General features: G+C 43.0%; 1 protein-coding gene across 2 annotated transcripts in view; it reads right to left on the reverse strand.

The window, feature by feature from the left end:
• Positions 1 to 8,054: 8,054 nt before the first annotated feature.
• PROX1 (prospero homeobox 1) overlaps positions 8,055 to 20,921 on the reverse strand; it is a 51,683-nt gene continuing 38,816 nt past the window's right edge. For both annotated transcript variants that reach the window (XM_081120917.1, XM_081120918.1), the window contains exon 5: positions 8,055 to 13,610. In XM_081120917.1, the coding sequence (XP_080977043.1) occupies positions 13,425 to 13,610 (186 nt within the window). In that variant the 3' untranslated portion in view covers positions 8,055 to 13,424. The remainder of the gene's footprint in view (positions 13,611 to 20,921) is intronic.

A 20,921-nucleotide genomic window follows, 5' to 3' on the forward strand; every position in this document is an offset into this window, starting at 1 on the left:
CCCCTTTCCCCACTCCTTCCTTACCTGTGGTAGGGACCTGCAAACTCATGATCACACTGACCCAAGCAAAACATAGTTCGTGCCTTCTGCATACTTGATGTCCTCCCTTTCACCTGTAACACACACTGTACACACCACCTGGAGGGCGCTCCTTTTGAACATGGGGTGTGCAGCTCTCTCCTGATGGTGTATCCTGCTTGTCTTCTTTCCCAGGTGCTCAGCGAGGGCTGTCAAATTGAGGAGAGGAGAGAAAAAGGCAAAAGGCAGTGATGGTGGGATTTAGAATGTCAATGACCACCCTGTGGGGGAACCACACTTCCCACTCCCATGGTTAACAATCAGTCTTCCCCCCCAACTTGCTCTTGCTCCTGCCATTCACTGAGCACATTCTGTACCAGGCATTTCATAACTCCTCGGTTTGACAGGTAGGTCTTATTTTATGAAAGAATGAACGATGACCCCCAAAAACGAAAACCCTAACAACCACAGATGGGGCTTGGGCGCAGGCCTGTCTGGCTCCGTGCCTCCTACCTGCCCTACAAGTCCCAGCAGACAGCCCACCGAGAGCGCAAACAAGGCCAGAGGCATCGATCCGGGTCAGGACCTCGCTTCCTCTCTGCTGGGGAGGGCACGCTCCCCCTCTGTGCCTTTGTCACTTAGTGTGTATCTGCCTCTTACAAACAAAAAGTTGTGCTCGCTGGCTGAAAAAAGTTCAAACACTTCAGAAACCTATAAAGCAAACGTGAAAATTACCCCCTCACCTAAATACTTTCTTGCTTATTTCTGCTCCTCAGAAGTAAGGCTTACTGTGGTGGTGTGTGCTCTCCAAATTATGTGTGTATGGGCGTGTGGGGGTGCGTGTGAGTGTGTGCCTGCCCACATGCACATTGCAGATGTAGATGAAGATCTATCAACTCTTTAAAAAAAAGAAAACCAAAGTGGAGTCATGTTATCCAAATATATTCGTATATTTACTTTAAAAGTAACAACATATTATGGATAACTTTTCATTGCACTATCTAGCTATGGCTAAACCTTTTAATGGCCATGAATTAAAATACAAATCTTAAAAAATAAAAGCACATATAAAACTTAAAAAACAACAACAGGTACATGTGTGTGACTGTGGTAACATTATAGAGAAATGGCTATTCTTGGGGTCAGTTCTCCTTGAGTTACCTTTACCTTAAAGAGGTGTAAAGTAACATAATTTTAAGAAACAACTCATCCAGTCAAGGGCATTTAGCTTGTCCACAATTTCCCATTATTGCATATAACCCTGCAGTGCCTACCCCTGAATGTGCCACGTAAAATTTAGACACATTAACTGAGGTCTTCCCAGCTTCAAACCAGTGTCTGTGTCTCCACCTTGTTCAGTCAAGGGCACCCACTGCTTCTAGAGGGATTCAGGGAGCAAATGGAGAAAACAAAGAATCAAGGTTTTGACTTGCATTTCTAAATAGGGTCTTAAACCTCAGTGTTGAGACAATAGTCTTGGAAGTCAAGACTTTTAATTTGCCAGAATCTGGCTTTTTTTTTTTTTTTAATAGAAAAGACGGTTTTTAGTTTCAAAAGTTAAGCACCAAAGAAATCAAGGCATAAAGCCTCATTCACAACAAAGGACAGAGAGGTAACAGGTGAGGAGCCAAGCTCACCCTCGCCGGCTGGAAGTTTCCTTGGATTAGGTGGGCAAATGGCTAAGAGGGGAGAGACTTAATCAGGCCCTGTCTGTACAAAGGGGCCTGCTCCTTATGTCCTGGGCTGACTCTGGGATTTGGGTAGAGGTGACAGAACAGCTAAGTATGTTCTGGGTCTAGAAGAAAGAAGTGGTACCTGTCTTCTACCTGGTCCCTAGGATATAGTAGCGATGCAGAGATGCCCTGGGCCTAGAGGCTGTGGCTGAGGAAGGCTACAGATTTTATGAGGGCCAGCAACAGAGGGCCTCGGGCTCAGAGTGGCTTGAGAAAAGAGTCAAACGTTCATGCGTCCAGACAATGAAATAGAATGGGAAAGAAACTGAGCCAGGGATGGCCTGAGGATGATTCCATGGAAAGTGGTGTGAGCTCCAGAAACCCAATGCAGTAATGGCTATATTAGCAAACAAGGCGTGACAGCCGATGACAACTGGGAATCAGATGGCTCAGGACTCCTGCTCCAGGACCAGAGGGGAAACACTGCTAAACATGAGCCAAGACCTGGGTGCCTCCTCACTAACACCCAGGAACTCAGACCCCGAGGAAAGGAGCAGAAAGGGATGAAAGCTAGTCTGAAAGTGACTAAATTGTTTCTACCATCCGGAAAAAAAAAGGAGCTTGAGATAGAGATTAAGTTGAATTGTAGGGGAAAAAAAAAATCACACGTTTTAACCTAAGCAAATATGTGGCTTTGTGATTCTATCTGCTCCTAAGTGCAAATATTTCTGAAAGGCTGACTGCTAGATGTGGTCCGGTAGGGCAAACGCATACACATTTTTAAATGTTATGGATATTGCCAAATTTCTCTTCAATGTCCTGTTGCCTCTTAATTAAATTCTCATAAGCCTCACCAAGTTGCCTGGGATCCGTGCTGCCCAATTCAATACTTCTTTAGAGCCTGATAGCTTATCCTGTCTTCTTAACATATAGACAAACAGGGTTTTATTTTAAGTCCGGAGTCCAGAAAATGAAATTTTCATGACTCCTTTTCTATAGAATGAAGAGCTTATGTTTAATTTGCATTCCTTTTCCGGATTTCTTTTCTTTTTAAAAAAATGACTAGATGAATCTGGCTTTTTTGAAGACTCAGAGTTCCAAAAAGGTGTATTAAGAAGAGATATGGCCTTTGAATTAGGCAACCTGGCAAACTAAAGTGGCCAAAAGAGCAAAGGCTACTTGGCTTTCGTCAAAGCGTTACGAGGCAGCAGTGCAGAGCGTCTGAGTTAGCTGACAGCCCCGGTGAGAAATATTTGTTTCCATTTTCATTAGGAGGCAGAAAAAACAAATCAATATATCAAGAAATTTTTTCCTGTTTTTCACCCAGAAGTCTAGGTCTGCCTTCATGGCAGTTGGTTACAAGTCAATGAGCCTTGCTTGTTTGTAGTATTTTTTTTTCTTTTAGCTATACCGATGAACTGGATTTGCTTATATTTTTATTTAGGATGTTTGCATTGAATTAATAAATGTCAGCAGCATAAAACAAATTGAATAATTTTATATAAATACACGTATATTTATACAAAGTAATATCTGTTTCTCTAATATGATTTATTTTTGAATATTTGATAGAATTCACCCATAAAACTATCAAGGCCAGGTGCCTTGGGGAAAGGGGAAGAGGGTTTTTTAAATTTATTTTGTGATTTGGACAATTTTAAAAATATTTTCTATGGCCTTGGTTCCTCAAATTTTTTTACCTCTAGGAAAAATTTTATCTTTTTTTTTTTTTTTTGCTTAGAAATGCACCCATTTTGCTGAGATTTCTCACATATCTAACCATAGTGTTGATTTTACAAATTCTTGGATATCAAATGAAGAAAAGATGTAAATAACACTCAATTGATAATATATAATTTTTCATTACTTTTAATAGAATGCAGATACCTACACGCAGATGCCCAAACCACGCTTGGGTGCATGATCCTTTACCTTCCACTGTGTCAGACTTCAAGACTTTCTTGCTCAACCCTATGTCAGTTGCTGAGCTGTGAACGGGAATTTAGGGAAAACATTTCTCTGGTTACCAACGATTTTCTAGTTGTAAGTAACTGGAAATAAAACCATTGACTTTTGGAATTATTTCCCAACAGGTCAAGGGTAACAACAAGGACAAGAAATCCATAGCTCCCATTTCCATGGTCTAGAGCTACTCACACCAAGGAATTTCCAATACGAGCAAAGCACAGAGTACTATTTGCACAAGCACTGGGGAAAACCCAGTGCTTTCTCCACCAGCAGATTTATTTGCAGAGACACAGGCATTTTTTCCAGGGTGGCTGCCAAACCATCTCCTGAGCCTGTCTAGCTAGCACCTGGGCCACTCAGCAGGGGGCTTTGCAAATAATACCCTCCCCTTTGCCAGGGTAGAAGCAGCCTAGTGATTCTGTTTCAGTCTGTTATGGCACCTTAATCTTTCTAAGCTGCTCCACTCCCACTCTGGGGCCTGCCCAAGCGTGGCTGGCTGGAGGTATGGCCACAGCAGCTATACGTGTGAGGCTGAGGGCTGGGGCCTATGGGACAGAGGCTTTCATTTCCTGGAGCATTTCTGTATTCTTTACATGTGAATGCCCTGGGAAGCCGGGGTGGGTCTGGGTGTAATTCTTAGATCACAACTTGAGATGACAAAAGGCACAGGCTGAAGGAAAAGAAAGGGAACAAATAGTGATTCACCCATATGCCAGGCTCTGCACTGTTTCTATGGTATAAAGGGAATCTCTTTTATTGAAGATTTGATAGAGCTCACGTAAGCTATTATTTAATTTTACATCCATCCTTAAAGATCTCTTACTCTACCCGACAAGTGTTGGGTTGTTTAGCAGAGAACTCCTTTCTCTAAATAGAAATTTGATAGAACGCAATTCTTTTTAATATATTTTATTGATTTCAGAGAGAGGAAGGGAGAGGGAGAGAGAGTAACATCAGTGATGAGAGAGAGTCATGGATCAGCGGCCTGCTACACACCCTGTGCTGAGGATCGAGCCCACAACCCAGGCATGCACCGTGACCGGGAATCGAACCTAAGATCTCCTGGATCCTAGGTCGATGCTCAATGGCTGAGCCACGCCGGCCGGCTGGCCTGAGCTCATTTTTTATTTAATACCAACATTGGTGCTTGGAGATCTGTTCTATCATACTCGATTAAATCATTGTTGTTTTAAGCAGAGAACTGCTCTTTTTAAATGAACATTTGATTTCACCCCAACATAAAGATGAAGCTCCTTTGCTTAAAGAGGTCCCAGTCTGGTGGCCCCTGAGATACCACCGCATCACCCTAGAGATCTAGGAAATGAAAACCACTGAGTTAGATTATGTCTAACATTTCTTCAGTGCTAATCATTTTCCTCTGTAACCAGGAAAACAAGCCAATCTCCAGTGGGGGAAGAGTCCCTCCTTCTGTGAGTTCTTATGAGAGATTTTGGGGACATTTGGAAAGACTCTATGACCTTGGGCAGGAAACAAGTTCTGGAGAGGAAGGTCAAGAAAGTCTGGGAGGCAGAAATCCCTAGACAGAGGATGCTACACACAGACAAGAAGTAGCCATGAGTGATGCCGCTCTAAAGACCTGGCCTTATGTTTGGTGGGGAGGCTCCAGCCCCTCGTTGCTCACAGCCTGTGCCCTTGGCCCCAATATGAACATGTAAAATGTATTCCTGTGCACCATATACCTTTTTACGTATATACCACTGGAAGAGAAACACCCCAAGACGGGGAAGCCTTAATGTTATCTTTCCCAGGTGGCTCATCCCTGTGAAGAGGGAGCTGGGGCTTCCCGAGAGCACTAAGTGCTTGTCAAGGGGCAGATACGCTTTCCAAGGGAGTTGGATTCCAGAGAGGAAAGGATCCAAGGTCACACTTGGTCCGCGTCAGAGTTTTGCCTTTGTCGTGTCCTGCAACTTCAACTGCCTTCCTTGTGAGAAGCAGGAACATTTAAATAAATTATTTTTGTTTTTTTCACGTAGGAATCCTTCGAGGTCAACGCGGTGGCTGCAATGGGTCTAAGAATCCTTCAGCCTTTTAAAATTCTTTCAGTTCCCCTGGATGCTCAAGGGTTAAGTGACTTACCTTGGTTTCCCTGGGTAAGCCATAAAGATTGTAGAAACGAACTGACTGCAGACAGTATTTCTCTGGCACCCAAAGCAGTGCTCTTTCGATTATTTTTAGTTTGAAACGTTACCCTTCAGGTTTTCCCCCCTGTGCCTTGACTCTCCCTCCAGAGAGTTATATTGCTGGTGAAGGGGGTGTAGCACCATTTCTTCAATAATCTTCCATAATTTTGCTTAGGCATCATATCGGACATTTTCCAAAATTTCTAAAACCAGCTGTTTTCCTTTATATATGCTTCCCATGTGTTTAATGCCTCTTAAAATATAGGAGTGTTCAGAGACCCCCAAACCCTGGTGATACCATGCAAATATTTGATGTTTTCCAGGGGGTTTTTTGTTTGTTTTTTTAAATATGTATCTTTATTGATTTCAGAGAGAGGAAGGGAGGAGAGAGAGAGAGATAGAAACATCAGTGATGAGAGAGTCATTGATCGGCTGCCTCCTGCACGCCCCCTACTGGGGATGGAGCCTGCAACCCGGGCATGTGCCCTGACCAGGAATCGAACCCCAAGCTCCTGGATCCTAGGCCGATGCTCAACCGCTGAGCCACGCCTGGCTGGGTTCCCCTGGTTTTTATTCAGGGGCCTCTATCTGTCACCTCAGCATGTATTAGTGAATTAATTTTGAAAATGCAATACTTTCTAATGGTCTTTAAAAAAAACTTGTAAATCATTTACGATGCAAAATGAAGAGTGAAGAAAACCAAGCTTTTCTCTACTAATAGCTTGTGACTCTTACACTTGCACGGATGACGCAGACTCAGCAGATATCGAGACAGACGTGTGGGAAAAGGTGTGTGACCAGGGTTCAGGTCTGTGCTACGTGTTATTTTAAACCAATGCCGTCAGATAATTTAGTCACGACAGTAATGATTTGAAGTTGTATTTTTAATAAACCTCCTAACAGAAAACACCACCACCTGCTGTGACTTCTTGGTGATTTAGTCGTTACCTGGGTTATCCAATCCGTTTAGAACAGATCAGGATTAAATAATTACGAGAAGATGGGTCGTTACACGACTGCAAATGCCTTCTCCCTTTCAAGAGTGGGTGTGTGGGGGGATTCCTTTTTTCCTTCAATCAATCAGGAGATAAATACTTTGGCATAGAAGGATACAGGCACGCTCTTTTGAACAATGTAGTTAGGAAGACTGGAATTTAAATTTGTGCCATTGATAGAAAAAGAGCTGCAAGTGGAAAAATACTGTTATGAACAGTTTGGGTATTGCACTAATTCTAAGCACCCTTGTGTTAACAAGGTCAAAAATGTACAGTTTTCATCATTTAGGTGAAAGCAAAAGAAGAAATCTGAGAGATTAAGACCCAGGCTGCAAAAACTTGGGAGGCCGAAAGGGAGGTGCAGCTGTGACCAGTGTATTAACAGAGTCAATCTCAGGTACACAATGATTTCTGCTAATTCTTCATGTTTCCATCCTGATGTGACTTTAAACCACACCAAAAGGGATAAAGGAAACATATTTTTCTAATTCTCATCTGAGGATATGTGTGTGTGTGTTTTTTAAATTGATTTTTAGAGAGAGAGGGAGAGAGAAGGAGAGAGAGAAATATCGATCAGTCGCCTCCTAGATGCACCCGACTGGGGGTCGAACCAGCAACCTAAGCATGTGCCCTCACCCGAAATCGAACCCAGGACCTTCCGGCGCATGATATGATGCTCCAACCAACTGAGCCACCCAGCCAGGGCAATCAAGGAAAAATTTAAAAACCATGCAACCAACGTTCTTAGTATAAAACATGCTGCCAATCATGTCTAAAGGAACGTTTAGAAAGGTTCTGAGATTTTACATTAGTGCTTAGTTCTGAGTTCAGCCAGCGTAGAAACAACACAAGCTCTCAGTCCCCATATTTCAAGTAACACATCTGCCGTCCTGTGACTTGTAGGAACACCTTTCCTTATCTTCGCCTTATCAGACTTTAGCAGTTGAACTGTGGTCCTCCCCATGGGGTGGGGGGAAGCTAAACAATTTAGCTCACACTGTTCTGAGCCAAAGCTGTTGTTTTTAAAACTCTGAGGGTTAAAGTCAAGTCGATGAGAAGAAGTTTCAGAGAGACATCTAGCCAATTACTACAAGGGTCTGAAGCAAGCCTGACGTTAGGTTTGTATAGTTAAGAACCGCAATGAAAGGGAAAGTCCAGAATTGGCCTTCCAGTCACAACCAGCCTGCTGTCCCACAATTTGACACAGGTCCCCAAATTAAACGTCACGGATTTAAAAAAAAAAAAAAATCAAACGGCACTGAGCTTGTAATGTATATTTTATTTTGCACAAGCTTGCATATATACTGCACATACATTCAGTTTAAGAGAAGATGGAAGGCACACAAGGCAATTGGACTACTGTATCCTTTAAGTGGTACAAAGAAAAAGGTAAAAGTTTGGAGAATATACAAAAGCTTAAAACACACAAAGTAAAACACCCTTCCCCCCCTCCCCCAAACAACTTTTTATTTTCCTGTTTTAAAATTTAGTAGCTGCCAAACTAAATTTTTTTACTTTTACTTTAAAATCAATTGTCTACTGCACCGTTTTGTTTTCTTTTTAATATGGACAGGGAGTCTCATTTTTTTAAAATTATATCAATTAATATTACAGTACATCCTTGGTAATACAAAAATTGTACACCTTCATCAAATAAATTAGGATAAATTAAACCAATAAATTATGCAAAGTCTTCAGAACAATAGACAACAAAAATCCACAATTGAAATTGCCTCTAGCTAAAAAAAAAAATAATTGACTTTATCAGTTCAGTTATTGTACTATATTCAAATCAAAGGATCTTTATTACAAAAAAAGAGCTTAATAATGCTATTTACAACATATTGCTAAATAATATAAAGGCAGTGTTTTGTCACGGTTTATACTATATACATATGAGAAATGGCTGGGACAATATTGGGAAAGCCACCACCTCTGATCCTTCCAGGTAGCGCTGGGACCAACCCCAAACACACTGGTTTCTCTAATTCTCATTTTGAATGGTAATATACAATTTTAAAATACTTTTTCTCCCCCGATGTGGAGGATTACAATATTTTAAAAATACAGAATGAATACCTTTTCACGAAGGAAGGCCAGTCTGTTTCCCTTTTCTGCGCATGTTTGTGCATTTTTGGGGGGAGGGGTCAGATTTGAAAGAGGGCTCAGCTGAAAAGACTTAAAGCCCAGATGCTTCCAGATTCTGTTATATTCTTAGAAGGCTAATTATAAGAAGATGCAAAGGTTAAATACCAGTTTTGATCCCAGCTCTGAATATGAGCATTTCAGCTTTAGTTTTAGAGATGGTTTACAACCAACAGGTCTACAGAAAACAAGCCGCATTTCCTTCAACATAACATTTAAGTGCAATACAGTAACTGCTTACTCATATCAACCAGTTACATTCTTTTAAGGGGAGCTTTTGGAAAACAATGCTTCTTGTCATTTGCAAACACAGAGTTTGTACCAGAAGGAAACATCTGCACTATTCACACCAATGAAAATTCTATAATATACATGGCAAAGAGACTTGCTCTGTCCTCACATGTACACCGCTTCTTTCCGGGGAGTCTGTAAACCGCTTTTTCTTTGATGAATTTGATTGTTTCTGGGGATCATTTTATTTTTAAAGCCCCCAAATGGTCAGCTTAATGACTTCCTATTAACCTGTATGTGTGTGTGTGTGTGTGTGGGGGGGGGTTACTTACTATATTTCTTCATGTACATAGAAAATAAATTTCATAAATTTACAGAAACTGCATCACCCTTGCCCTTGACATCTGATGAAAGAGCCTGTTATCTTTTAAAAGTAGAGAGCAGGATTTTCAAGAATGCTTTCAACTGTCCATTCAGTCGCTGTAGTGTTCGTAATAAATCCAACAGATGTTGTGAGGATGTAGTTACTTATTAAAATCTCATGTCTTACGTAACAACAGCCGTGAGGTTAGATATTTACATTGCTTTATAAAAGTTCCCCTTTTGCTTTATTTTTATGTTTTTTAATTCTTAAAAAGTGATATTCACCTACATCCCTAGCACAGCAACAGAGAATCTGCAAACATAAAACACTTTAATTAAATAACACTCGGAGGCACAAAGCAAACTTCAGGAAAAGGTGGGCGAACGTTTCCTTAAATAATTACTACATTCTACCATCTTCCACATTGTTTTACCACTTAATGCGAAACGTCCTCATCAAACAGCCAGAGAGATACAGTAAGAATTAAATGTTTTGTTGTTGCAAATAGAACATTCTTTTCACAAAACATAACAAATGTCTAAAATAGGTCCTTAAATCTAGATAGGAAAAGGTAAGCTCTCCACTTCACACGCATATATATATGTATATTTTTACATGTGCGTATATGTGCGCATGTGTTTCTATGCCCACATATCTGCGTACACATATACAGCACATGGCATGAAATATTGCTTCTATACTACTTTTCATTAGGCTAAGAAAACACAAGATTTGCACCACAGTTACAAAAAATTGGCTTCTACAAGAATTTTCAAAACGCGAATGCTGCTCAAACAATTGAGGAAAAAATAATTTGCGGTATATCAAACTGTTCTAAAAATCCTCTTCTTCAAAAACGTATTCTCCCGCTTTGTTTTAAAAAGACACAAAATATGCATAGCTATCAACGTTACGTCAAACAGCCGGAAAAAAAAAAAAAAATCTAGTGTTTATTGCAGCTGTAATTGGAAATAAAGTCAAAGAGATGAAATCGAAAGCCACAGAAGGCACAAGAACAACTGTACTTGTGGGGAAAAAACTGGTATTTTGAAGGATTATTTTAAATCCCCCCGCTGGTGCATTTTAGGTCTAGGCACAGACTATAACCTCAAGTGTACATGCAAAAATCATTTAGCAGAAAACAAGTGATCATGTGGTATTTCAACATGGACTTTAGACTTTTTTTTCCCCTATGCAAACTGTCCCTCCTCCTTTGCCCTCCCGCCATAGAAAGTTAACTTTCTCCCAAGTAACCAATTTTCAGTTGGTGAGAGTTGAGCTAAGAATTGAAAGATAGTAATTAAAAAAAAAAAAAAAAAAGTTAAATAGGGGTTTTGAGAGACAGGCCTTTGCCATTTTCCAATGCACTTGGAGGCACGAGAGTCTACGATTGCAAAAGGGGGGGAAAATCACCTAAAAGTGAAGGGATCGAGTTCTGTTTTTCAGCACAGTGGGGTGAGCTTAGCCTCGTTCTGCAATTTCTTCTCTGAAATAATTTCTGCGCCTCGGTGAACGCTGGGAGGATATTATCGTTGATAGGCGCATCGACATTTGGTTGTGCACATACACTTTTGCTTAATTTGTCTATTTAAGTTAGAAAGGCAGGGGAGAATACTATTAAAAACCCAAATAAGTCTGCAATCAATCCTAAACCTGCCCCAGCTCCGGAAGATTCTAGCAATCTGACTACACTACGGGTTTGCCTTTTACCTTGCAACTGGCAACGCTTTGTGGATACGAATTCCACGGAGCAGCCGAGGCCCAGCGGCATCTGACATGGACAGTGGATGTCACACTCTCCTGCATGAAGCGAGGCAAAAAGAGTGTGACCGAGGGTGGACAACGCTTCCCTACTCTGTGCTGATTGGATCTGTTGTTTTTTCGGGTTGCTTTTAATCCCAAGGTAATGATGACCTGAACATTTCTACCCCCTAGAGCAAGCCGGGACAGGAATAAATCTGATCTGATGGCTCCGTGTGCCCTGTGGAGTGAGCAGGGCGACGCGTTGGGCTGTGGGTGGTGCTCCGGCCCAGGCCAGGGCGCTCTGTCCCCGAGAGCGGGCTAGTCCCCCCGGCGGTGCAGGCCGTCACAGGACCCGGCCGTTTAAAGTCAGCAGGTTTTAAGGCTTTGTGCTGACGGTAACTGCTGACATACGTTCCCGTCCATCAGCAGAATTTACAAACAACGCTCAATTACAGCGATTGGGTGGGCTAGTCAGTCACACGGGTCAACCTGCATTCTCCGAAGTCCAATGTATTTTTACCAAAATTGAGGAAAAAATGGTATTTATGTTCCATATGGTCTAAATACCAGGTTTGTTGCTGTGTCGTTTTAGGAGGTGTGCGTCAAATTACCTAAGGGGAGGGAAGGGCCTGAAAAAACGATTGCGCGAACAAGGAATTCTTACTGCATCTGCACACAAAACCCATCTAACAAACCAAGTTAAGCGTGAATGCCACACGGCGTTTTAAGAGCAAGTATGGGACGTTGCATGCCTTTGAAAAACTGAAGAAAAAAAGAGAGAGAGGAAGGAAAAAGAAGAGAAACACTGAAGAAAGCATAAAATAGCAGCCAGCTTTCTCATGTGCTGAAATTGTGTCTTTCGGGTGAACCCCCAAACTTTGCTATGCTATCCACTCTTCTCACGTTTTGGTCAATACTAGCTTCTGAATTAGAAGAGACTTTATCAACTGCTTTAAAATGCTATACCTAAAATGCAGACACATTTAATTAGACTGTCACCACTTTGACTAGCCATCGGGGTAGCGCGGAATTGTACATGAAAACGGGTAATTCTCTTCCGGGCTCCTCTCGGGAGGTGAAGACCAAGTCCGCTAGCAGCTGTCAACAAACTTCCCGTGCAGGCAGGAATCTTACGGTCACGTTGGGATGTCCTTCATTCCTTACTATAGGAAGTATTCAGAAAATAGTGTTTTTTGGGGGGGGGGGGGGGAGGAAGTGTTAACTATTAAACAGAAGTAATAATTCTCTTAAGCATATAAACAAAGTTGAGCAAAGAGTAAGTTTGAAGCTTATGTGCCTTTTAATATCTAAAAGCAAGATGAACAGAAAATGATAACAGGTTATAGGGCTTTTTCGTTATGAAGATACAGACTCACTTACTCTGAAGAACCTGTGGTAAAATTTAGAGAGGTGACTAGAGGATCCTGGCTGAATTCCCAGGCTCATCTTAAAAGAGTCAGTTTGGTGCAAAACTGTTTGGCCTCCTTAAGAAACGTACTAGTGCCGGGTGCTTGCCGTTTCTCTTAGGAAAAGGCTTGACAGTTAGTGATTTTCTTTTCTAAGTTTGGCCTTTTGCAATACTTTTGAGAAGTGAGCCGCACATCTGCCATTGATACTATTTTTTTCACATGTCATCAGAAGCTACTGACTGAGTTCAAACCAAACAAGAAATTTAAGTTCATGAAGTGGTTTCACTGAGTTTTCCGACCTTCTTAGCAGAAAAAACAAGAGACACAATGCTGTCAGCAGAGCCGTGCTGTGTCACGGGTCTCCCTCCGCCAACCGCCGTTCGCAATGCAGCATCCGCCAAGCAGAAGCATCTCTAACCAACGCCCTTGCTCCTTAGTGCAGACTTTATGCGCGTCAACACTCTTCTTTCCCCTAGAAATTAACCCTATTTTAAATCTCCAAATGTTAAGGGCCTTGGGCAAAAGTAAACTGAAGGCAGAAGGCAAACAGCCCTCCCCTTGCAGTGGAAAACAACAGAAAAGTGAGAGAGATGAGGAGGAGGAATTACCAGCTGATTTCATAACAAATCCATGCCTCCCAGACACATACATAGGAAATCAAAACCTAGACACGTATAACTTGGACATCCAAAGGGGACTGCTACTATTCAGACATTCGGAAAGAGTTGTTGAAATTTCTACTCATGAAGCAGCTCTTGTAGGCAGTTCGGGGATTTGAAAATCTCAGGGACTTCGCTATCCAGCTTGCAGATGACCTTGTATATGGCCTTCTTCCAGGAAGGATCAACATCTTTGCCTGCAATAATGGCATTGAAAAACTCCCGTAATGTGATCTGCGCAACTTCCAGGAATCTCTCTGGAACCTGCTGATACAAGGAGACAATGGCATTAATAAAGTTTTCAGTTTCAAGTCTCCAGTTCTTCAAAGGAAACGGAGCTAAGTTCTTTCTTTGAGAAAGGGGCTTACGCGGCACCTGCATTTTCTAAAAATGGCCGGCCTCCCTTCTCTTAGGCGAGGTCGTTATATATAGCAGCATTGTAACGTGGGGTTGACAGCTTTGTAGAGTTTTAGGAAGAGACGTGTGCCAAGGACGCAAGCAGACCTGTTGAAAGGCTAGGGCTCCGCTGTGCATGTTAGGGTCAGGGAAAGGGAACGCGCTGTTGGGATTCCGCAGGGCCTTAGACAGGTGTGTTCCAGGAGCAGGTCTCCGACCGACCTATCAGAATGTGACTCGAGTTTGCTTTTGATTTCCGTTATGAAAACAAAGTGTGTTCTCAAACGGAGAATAATAAATAATTGGCCTCTGATAGACACTGAGCCCGAGAAAACCAAAAATTCCATTGCCTGGCCGTACCAGAGGGCTGACTCAAACGCTAAAGTGTCTATTCGAGTAATTTGTACTATCGAGTAATCTTCATACAGAAAGGAGTATGATAAAAACATTAATACCGAGTCCCAAAACCCAAAGTTTGTATTGAATCCTAAAATTCTACAAAAGGAAATACTTTACCTTGAGATGAGAATTGCTCCATAAGAGATTAATTTATGCAGCTGATAAAAATAATAAAGACTAACATTTTTGGAGTGTGTCTTATATGTCGGGCACTGTGTTATGAACTGAATGTGAATCATTTGATACCCCAATGTCTTTACATGGTGATATTATCCCCATTTTACGGTGAGAAAAACTGAGGCTCACCGAGGTCAAGGGAATTGTTCAAAGTCACTATACGCCAAGGTAAACATTCTCCAAATATTCTTTTTAGAATCCCTAATTGTTAATCCTTATTTTCCATAGCAATTAGTACATATGTGTAGCGAGTGTGTGTGTGTGTGTGTGTGTGTGTGTGTGTGTGGTGTGAGCTTGTTTATTTAATAGTCTGACCTCTTGTCTAGGGAAAGGAGTAGCTGTTGATGTACTTACTTAGTATTCTAAAGCATGGCCAGTCTCTCCCTACACCAAGATAATGGATTCACAGAATCATCCCATGAACTCATAATTCTCCAAGCACACATTGACACTCAGTAGATCTCTTTTAGAGGGGTACTTCTGCGTTCGTAATGTTTTATTTTTGCAGTAAGTGCAGACATACGAGGAAGTCAATGCCCCGTGGTTGTACGTGAAGACAGATCTGTCTACGCAGATAAGGGGTGATTTTCATCTCAGCTCAGACATGCCACTTATCAAACTAAAAGGGAGGCACTGTCCTGTTGAACATATTTGATCCTTTCCTCCCCATCTTTTCTCAATTTGTGCAATGGACCTTTCTATAATGACAGCAACTGCTAAAGAGAGCAAGAATGATCACCATTTTCACACAGGTTATTTTAAACATTTAAAATCAGACAAAGAAGTTCAGTGCTTCCCATGGCAAGTCATTTGTCCTTTGAAAGAAACCTAATGATTCCCCAGAAAAAATAAAAAAGGGCCCCCAGCGAGGGCCTATCAGGATCTAGAAAAAGTGAGAATTTTAAGTAGCTCCTCCCAAAGGCACACACACTGGGCAGTTCCTCAGGACACAGTCCCCAGAGCTGCCTGGAAAACCATCATAACACAGCCTTGTCCCCCATCCATGTGCAAACCCATCTACCCCAAAGGCCATTCCCTGCTGAGAAGTCATCTGGATTTTCTACAGAACTTGGGCGACTTTCCCCCAAATCTCCCGCATACACATGAGTTATTTGTGGGATGGGAGGAGCCTGGAGGAGACATTAGCACTCCCATTCACCTTTTTCTACATAAAAAGTCATTAAGCAGTTTTGCTGAGTACTCGCCCCTCTTCCCCCAAAGATGATCCTTCCCATTTGATGAGATGGGCATTACTGAGAGAGGGAATCTGGCTGGAGAACAGTTAGGCAGCACAGCTACCCACTCTAACTACTTGGTTTGGGAGCTGTTAGCCAAATGCTACAGAAACATAATCATAGGCATTTATTAAAATAAACATTTCAAGAAGTGTGGTTTTACTGGCCAATGGCAACAGAGCCATGACGCAGATCTATGTTCCTTGAACACTCGGGGACGCTGCGGGGCATGGAGAGCGCTGTGATTACAGAAGGTACCGCAGCTGCTCCCCAGGAAGTCAGAGAAGACTGGGAGCCCCGCTCACTCCCAGACCCCACAGGAGGGCTGGGGAGCCAGGGGCCACGGGAGCAGAGGCTCTGTTCAAGAGGCAGGAATTAGATCCACAGTAGCCTCGGCACTGGAGGGGGAGAGGGAGTAGTTATTCTAGGGTTTGCCTGAGGACAAATCAAAGTAAGTTCTCTGGGGGGCTGTGCCTCCACCTTACCATTCTTATCATTTGCCATGCTTGTTGATGGCTTTCAGTGGCTCTTGTGCTGTGTTAAACATTCATTTCTTTTGGTATGCCTTTGGGCTATCCTTTAACACCTTTTGTATCTGTCTTTTATTTTCTTAAAGATTTTTTTTATCGATTTTTAGAGAGAGGGGAAGGGAGAGGGAGAGAAACATCGACGTGAGAGGGAAACATCCACAGGCTCCCTCCTGCACACCCCCTACCTACCTGGGATCAAATCCGCAACCCAGGCACGTGCCCTGACAGGGAATCGAATCTGCAACCTTTCGGTGCCCAACCAACTGAGTCACACCGGCCAGGGCTGTATCTGTCTTGATGTTACTTAACTTTTCACCTACTTATATCTATTGTAATGAATTTTTCATAAGAGGTCTTTAGATAAAGAGCCATGGTTTCTATTCGCACATCCCCCATGATGTTTAGCAGCATTCTTTTAAACAGTCTTTGATAAATAGTTCCTAATGAGATCTTGACTTCTTTACTCCATATTGCTTTAGCATCACATGTATCTTCTCCCTCAATACTTAAGAAAAGGAATTTTAAAATAAGATGGAATTTAAAGAGTTGGAATAAATCTCAGAAATCATCATTTTCTAGATGAAGAAGCTATGAGATTCTATGAAATGAAGAAATTATGAGATTAAGAGATTCATGCCAAATAAGTTGTGCATGTGTCTTTCCATTAGAGCATGTGGGCTCCTTTTTAGGGTATTTTTGTTATTCCTACTTATCTGAGGCATCAAAAGCTTGACAAGCTGTGGATCTGTGATTGAGAAACACCACAGAAGAGTTAGTAACTCAAAATAAATGGGAATGGTACAAAAGATCCCAGGAGGAGACTTTAGTTTTAGGTTTATGTTTGGGAAGGGATAAATTCTTTGCAAACAAATGAAATGGTTTGCTAATTTAGTGCTTACTTTGAGGCAATACTCAGGCAATGAATTGGGCTAGATAAAATAAAGTTATAATGAGATCCGTTAATACTAGGGCAATTAATCTTTTTTGGTGGCTCCACAGAGGTAAACTGATGGGTAGCAACTGATCTGAGAGGGTGCCAATGAATTCCACCTACAGGTAGAAATATCACCCATGAAAAAAAGAGCCGCTTACCTCTCCACTAGAAAATTCTCCCAACTCCACTTAGCAGAGTAAGGTGGGGGGTACTTTCTGATGTTTTGGGGGGTGTCTGAGAATTCAGAGAATGATATTGCCCATATTTTTCTGTACCTCTTCACACCTAATGGATTTCCAATCACTAATAAACATCTGCAGAAAATCCCTTAGTGACAAGTAATCCCTTATCTAGGTTTCTTTTAATAGAACCCAACAATGTGCAGAATGAACCCTAGAGTATCTCCTCAGCATCAGGTGGCAACAGTCAATCAAGCCTCTGGAATGCAAGACAATGCAGGCTGCTGGGAGGGGGGAGGGAAGGCCATGCCTTTGGACATGCCACAGGGGAAAAACAAAAGGCTTCCAAAGTCTCTGGCTGGGTCTCGGAGGCTATTGTGGGAGCCGTGGTGCTGAGTGTTCTTCAGGAGAGGAGAGTGGAAACTTTGCTCTGATAAAAAGCCTCCCAATATAGGAGCCTCACCCCACATGGTCTTGCCTCTCCTTGCCTTGATATTCGGAAGATAATAATACCGCCATGAGGCACTTGAAGGCACTCAAAAATGTGAAGGGGCTGGCTAGCAGCATCTACCAATTTCATCACAATTGTTTGTACTTGAGTCTCCTCGCAGCCAAAGAGGGCCCTGTGGTCTTTGATGAAATGGGGGAAATGGGAGGATGTTTTCCAGTCAGTGGCTGGGCCGTGCGCACGAGCGCGCACACCCGCACACACGCACGTGCGCACACGGTGTGCTGGGTGGGTGGTTATTTTGCTCTTCTTTACTTTTTATTTTTTATTTTTTATCAGAATGAGTGGCAAAGACACATTTTCCCCCTGTCTTCCTCTCCTCTTCCCAGTTGCTTTACCTTCAAGGATGATTTGTTTTATTAAACTGACTGTCCCCAGCCTCTGCAGTACATAATAAAAGCCTGACATAGCAGGCTGCCTGCCTTCTGTGTCCTGCAGACACTCATCATAAGTGTCAGGACATACCAAGGTTAGCGGTCACTGAAAGTGTGCTCGCTGGCCCAAACCTTGCCAGACGCTCTTGGCAGCTGAATGAATGTCACAGAGAATAGGAGGGGGATTAGAAAGGTTAAAAAGAAGACAGCCTCTCCTATTTTCTGGACAGAGCAGCTGATTTTTCACACCTCTGAAACATCCACAAGCTCGTCCATCGGCCTCTTGCAGGGGACCTAAACCTTGCCCCTTGGGCAGCTCCCCATGGACACCTTTCCCTCCTTGATCCCCTTAAAAAAATGGTCCACCGGCCTCATTTCACCGGTGAAATGATCTTTGCTGAAATGCGCAGAAACAAACCAGGCAGAGACCCCTCTCCCTGGCCCCTCCCCAACAACCAAAGACTCAGAGGGCTTGTCCAACTTATCAATACGTCATGATCTAATCAAAGGAGATCATCTTTTCAGTTCATCTTTTCAACGATTGTTATTTTTCAGACCTACTTGAACGGAGAGATGGAAAGGGAAGCCTATGTATGGGAGGAAGCTGCTCACTGATGGGAAAGTAAAATGCTGGCTAGTCCTGGGGCGAATCAGTTTGCGTGTGGATTTTCTTTCTTCTACCTCCTCCATTTTCATTTTTTTTTTAATACTATAAAAGGGCAATAAAATGCTGACTGTAAGAAGACAATGTCAAGGAGAAAAGGGTACTGGTATTTTGGATCCTCTTCACTGCTCGCCTTGGAGAGAGAGTTATTCTTGTCACAACCCTTTTGTCTGCATCTGCTGACTGCTTGCCTGTAGCCAGCAGCATACTTGGACTGTTTTGTCACCTCCTAACATCACATGCATCAGCTGTTGGGCTTTTGTTACGGGTATTGTAGAACTAATCCGCTGTGGCTGTTCTACTGTGCAGTAAATAAAACAGAAACGGGCTTCTCAGACAATTCTGCATGAATATTTCAGATGGCTTTACAACTCCGATTCACGAAATCAAATAAATAAATAACTCCCACAGCCCCCCTCTCCCAGCCTCGACCCACACGCAGAAACAAAACCCCTCCAACTAGACCCAGATGCCTCCAAGTCCACCACATTGAAGGCCCTGACTTGAGCCTTCAAGCAGTTGTTTCAGGGAAGTTGAAAGAACGGTGCTCTCTAAACTTCAGCAGCCCGCTATTCATGTTTATGAGGAGAGTTAAACACAGCTGATTCTGAAAACTGGGTAAGCGGCTTTGAGAATCTGGAGAGCTCCTTTTTTCTCCTGGTGCTTTCTGGGGAGAAAAAATGTAATGCCATCAGAAATATATAGTTCGAGTTGCCCGGTCCGGCTGCCTTTATTGTTTCCATGTGCATTTTCTTCCCTTCCACTCCTCTGCAAGGGGTCAAAGGAAGCTGCATGTGCACCGAGTTCATCCCCAGAGCCTTTCTAAGCGTCTGACCTGTGCGGGACCACAGAGGGGAAATAAAACGTGGGGCTGGGATTTTCAAAACAGAGTTTACATCACGAATCCTCTTACAGCATAAACAATGCACTAATCACACCTAAGGAGGCACTTTTCTAGGTGACCTCTAAGTGTCTTTGGAGAAGTTAAATGAGAAAGGGCATGTGCGTGGGGATGTGTGCCCACGCACACGCGGAGATCCTTCCAGAGGAGACAAAGTTGAAGAGCTTCCCCAAGCATCCATTCACCCTGGTGTGCACATGATTCCGCTAAACAAACGCTCCTGTCCCTGCTGTTTGTTAAGTAAATATTGATCAAGGAGGGACACGTCTCCTGACAGCGGTGGCACAGGCTGGGGACTTCACTGCAGACAGAGTGGACATAAATGGATAAACTCGGGTGCTTTAGTGAGTCCTCACAGAGATTATCAGGTGAAAAGGCACGAGCAGATACGTTATTGCTGCACCTCTCCACTCCCTCACTCTCACTGAATTCTCCTGCCAGAGGCAGAAGAGAGAAATCATGGAGCTATGAAATACGGTCACAAGACGCTGCTCCATGGGGTCTCCCCCTGCAGCCATGTGGGCATTTATCCTATGAGTACAGCCAGGGACCCACTGGCCCTTCAGAGGGGAGAGATGGGGCAGGATGCTATGGGAGCGCATCGTGGGACTGGGTCCCAACGCCCTCTCATCACCTGGAAGGCTCAGCCGGGAAAGCAGGCATGAATGTGCTTTGGAAAGCAGAAAATATCATCTGAATGTAAGGTGGGCTTCTTTAAAGAAGAGTCCGATTCCTGGGAGACGTTTCACTGTGATTAATAAATGTGAGCAGAGTGGCATTTTGGGAGGTGCTTTGAGGAGGTTCGCTTGGCTGATCTTATTGGCTCAGTCAACAAGTTGAGAAAAGTTGCTTTGTGTTCCCAGAGCTTCATTTTGGTCATTTCATGATTGTGACTTGAAGCCTTGAGCTTCAAGAGCTGAGTGGGCCTGGTGTTTCCCTGGGAAGACCAGCCTTAAAATCATCTCTGGAAATTAGGTTTTGCGTATAAAACACTGAGCACCATGGGCAAAAAGCAAGGCATTATACTTAGGGTGCCCATCAATGGATACACAACACATTTTACTGAGATGCTCACACGTATGTCTGGAAGGACTGGCATTACCCTCCATGAGCACTGGCTGCGGAGCTGCCTGCAGATGCCTGCCGGCTGGGTTGCACCAGCCACTGAGCTTTGGGCTAAAGTCTCTTTCATTCTGATGCTTCGAGCCGCATCCAGCTTTCGGAGACCTTACAGGATTAGACTAATGTGATGTCCATGCAGTTTTAGGCCTATGAGTG

This window comes from Miniopterus schreibersii, assembly GCF_964146895.1.
Source record: "Miniopterus schreibersii genome assembly, chromosome: 19".
In the NCBI taxonomy this organism is placed as follows: domain Eukaryota; kingdom Metazoa; phylum Chordata; class Mammalia; order Chiroptera; family Miniopteridae; genus Miniopterus; species Miniopterus schreibersii.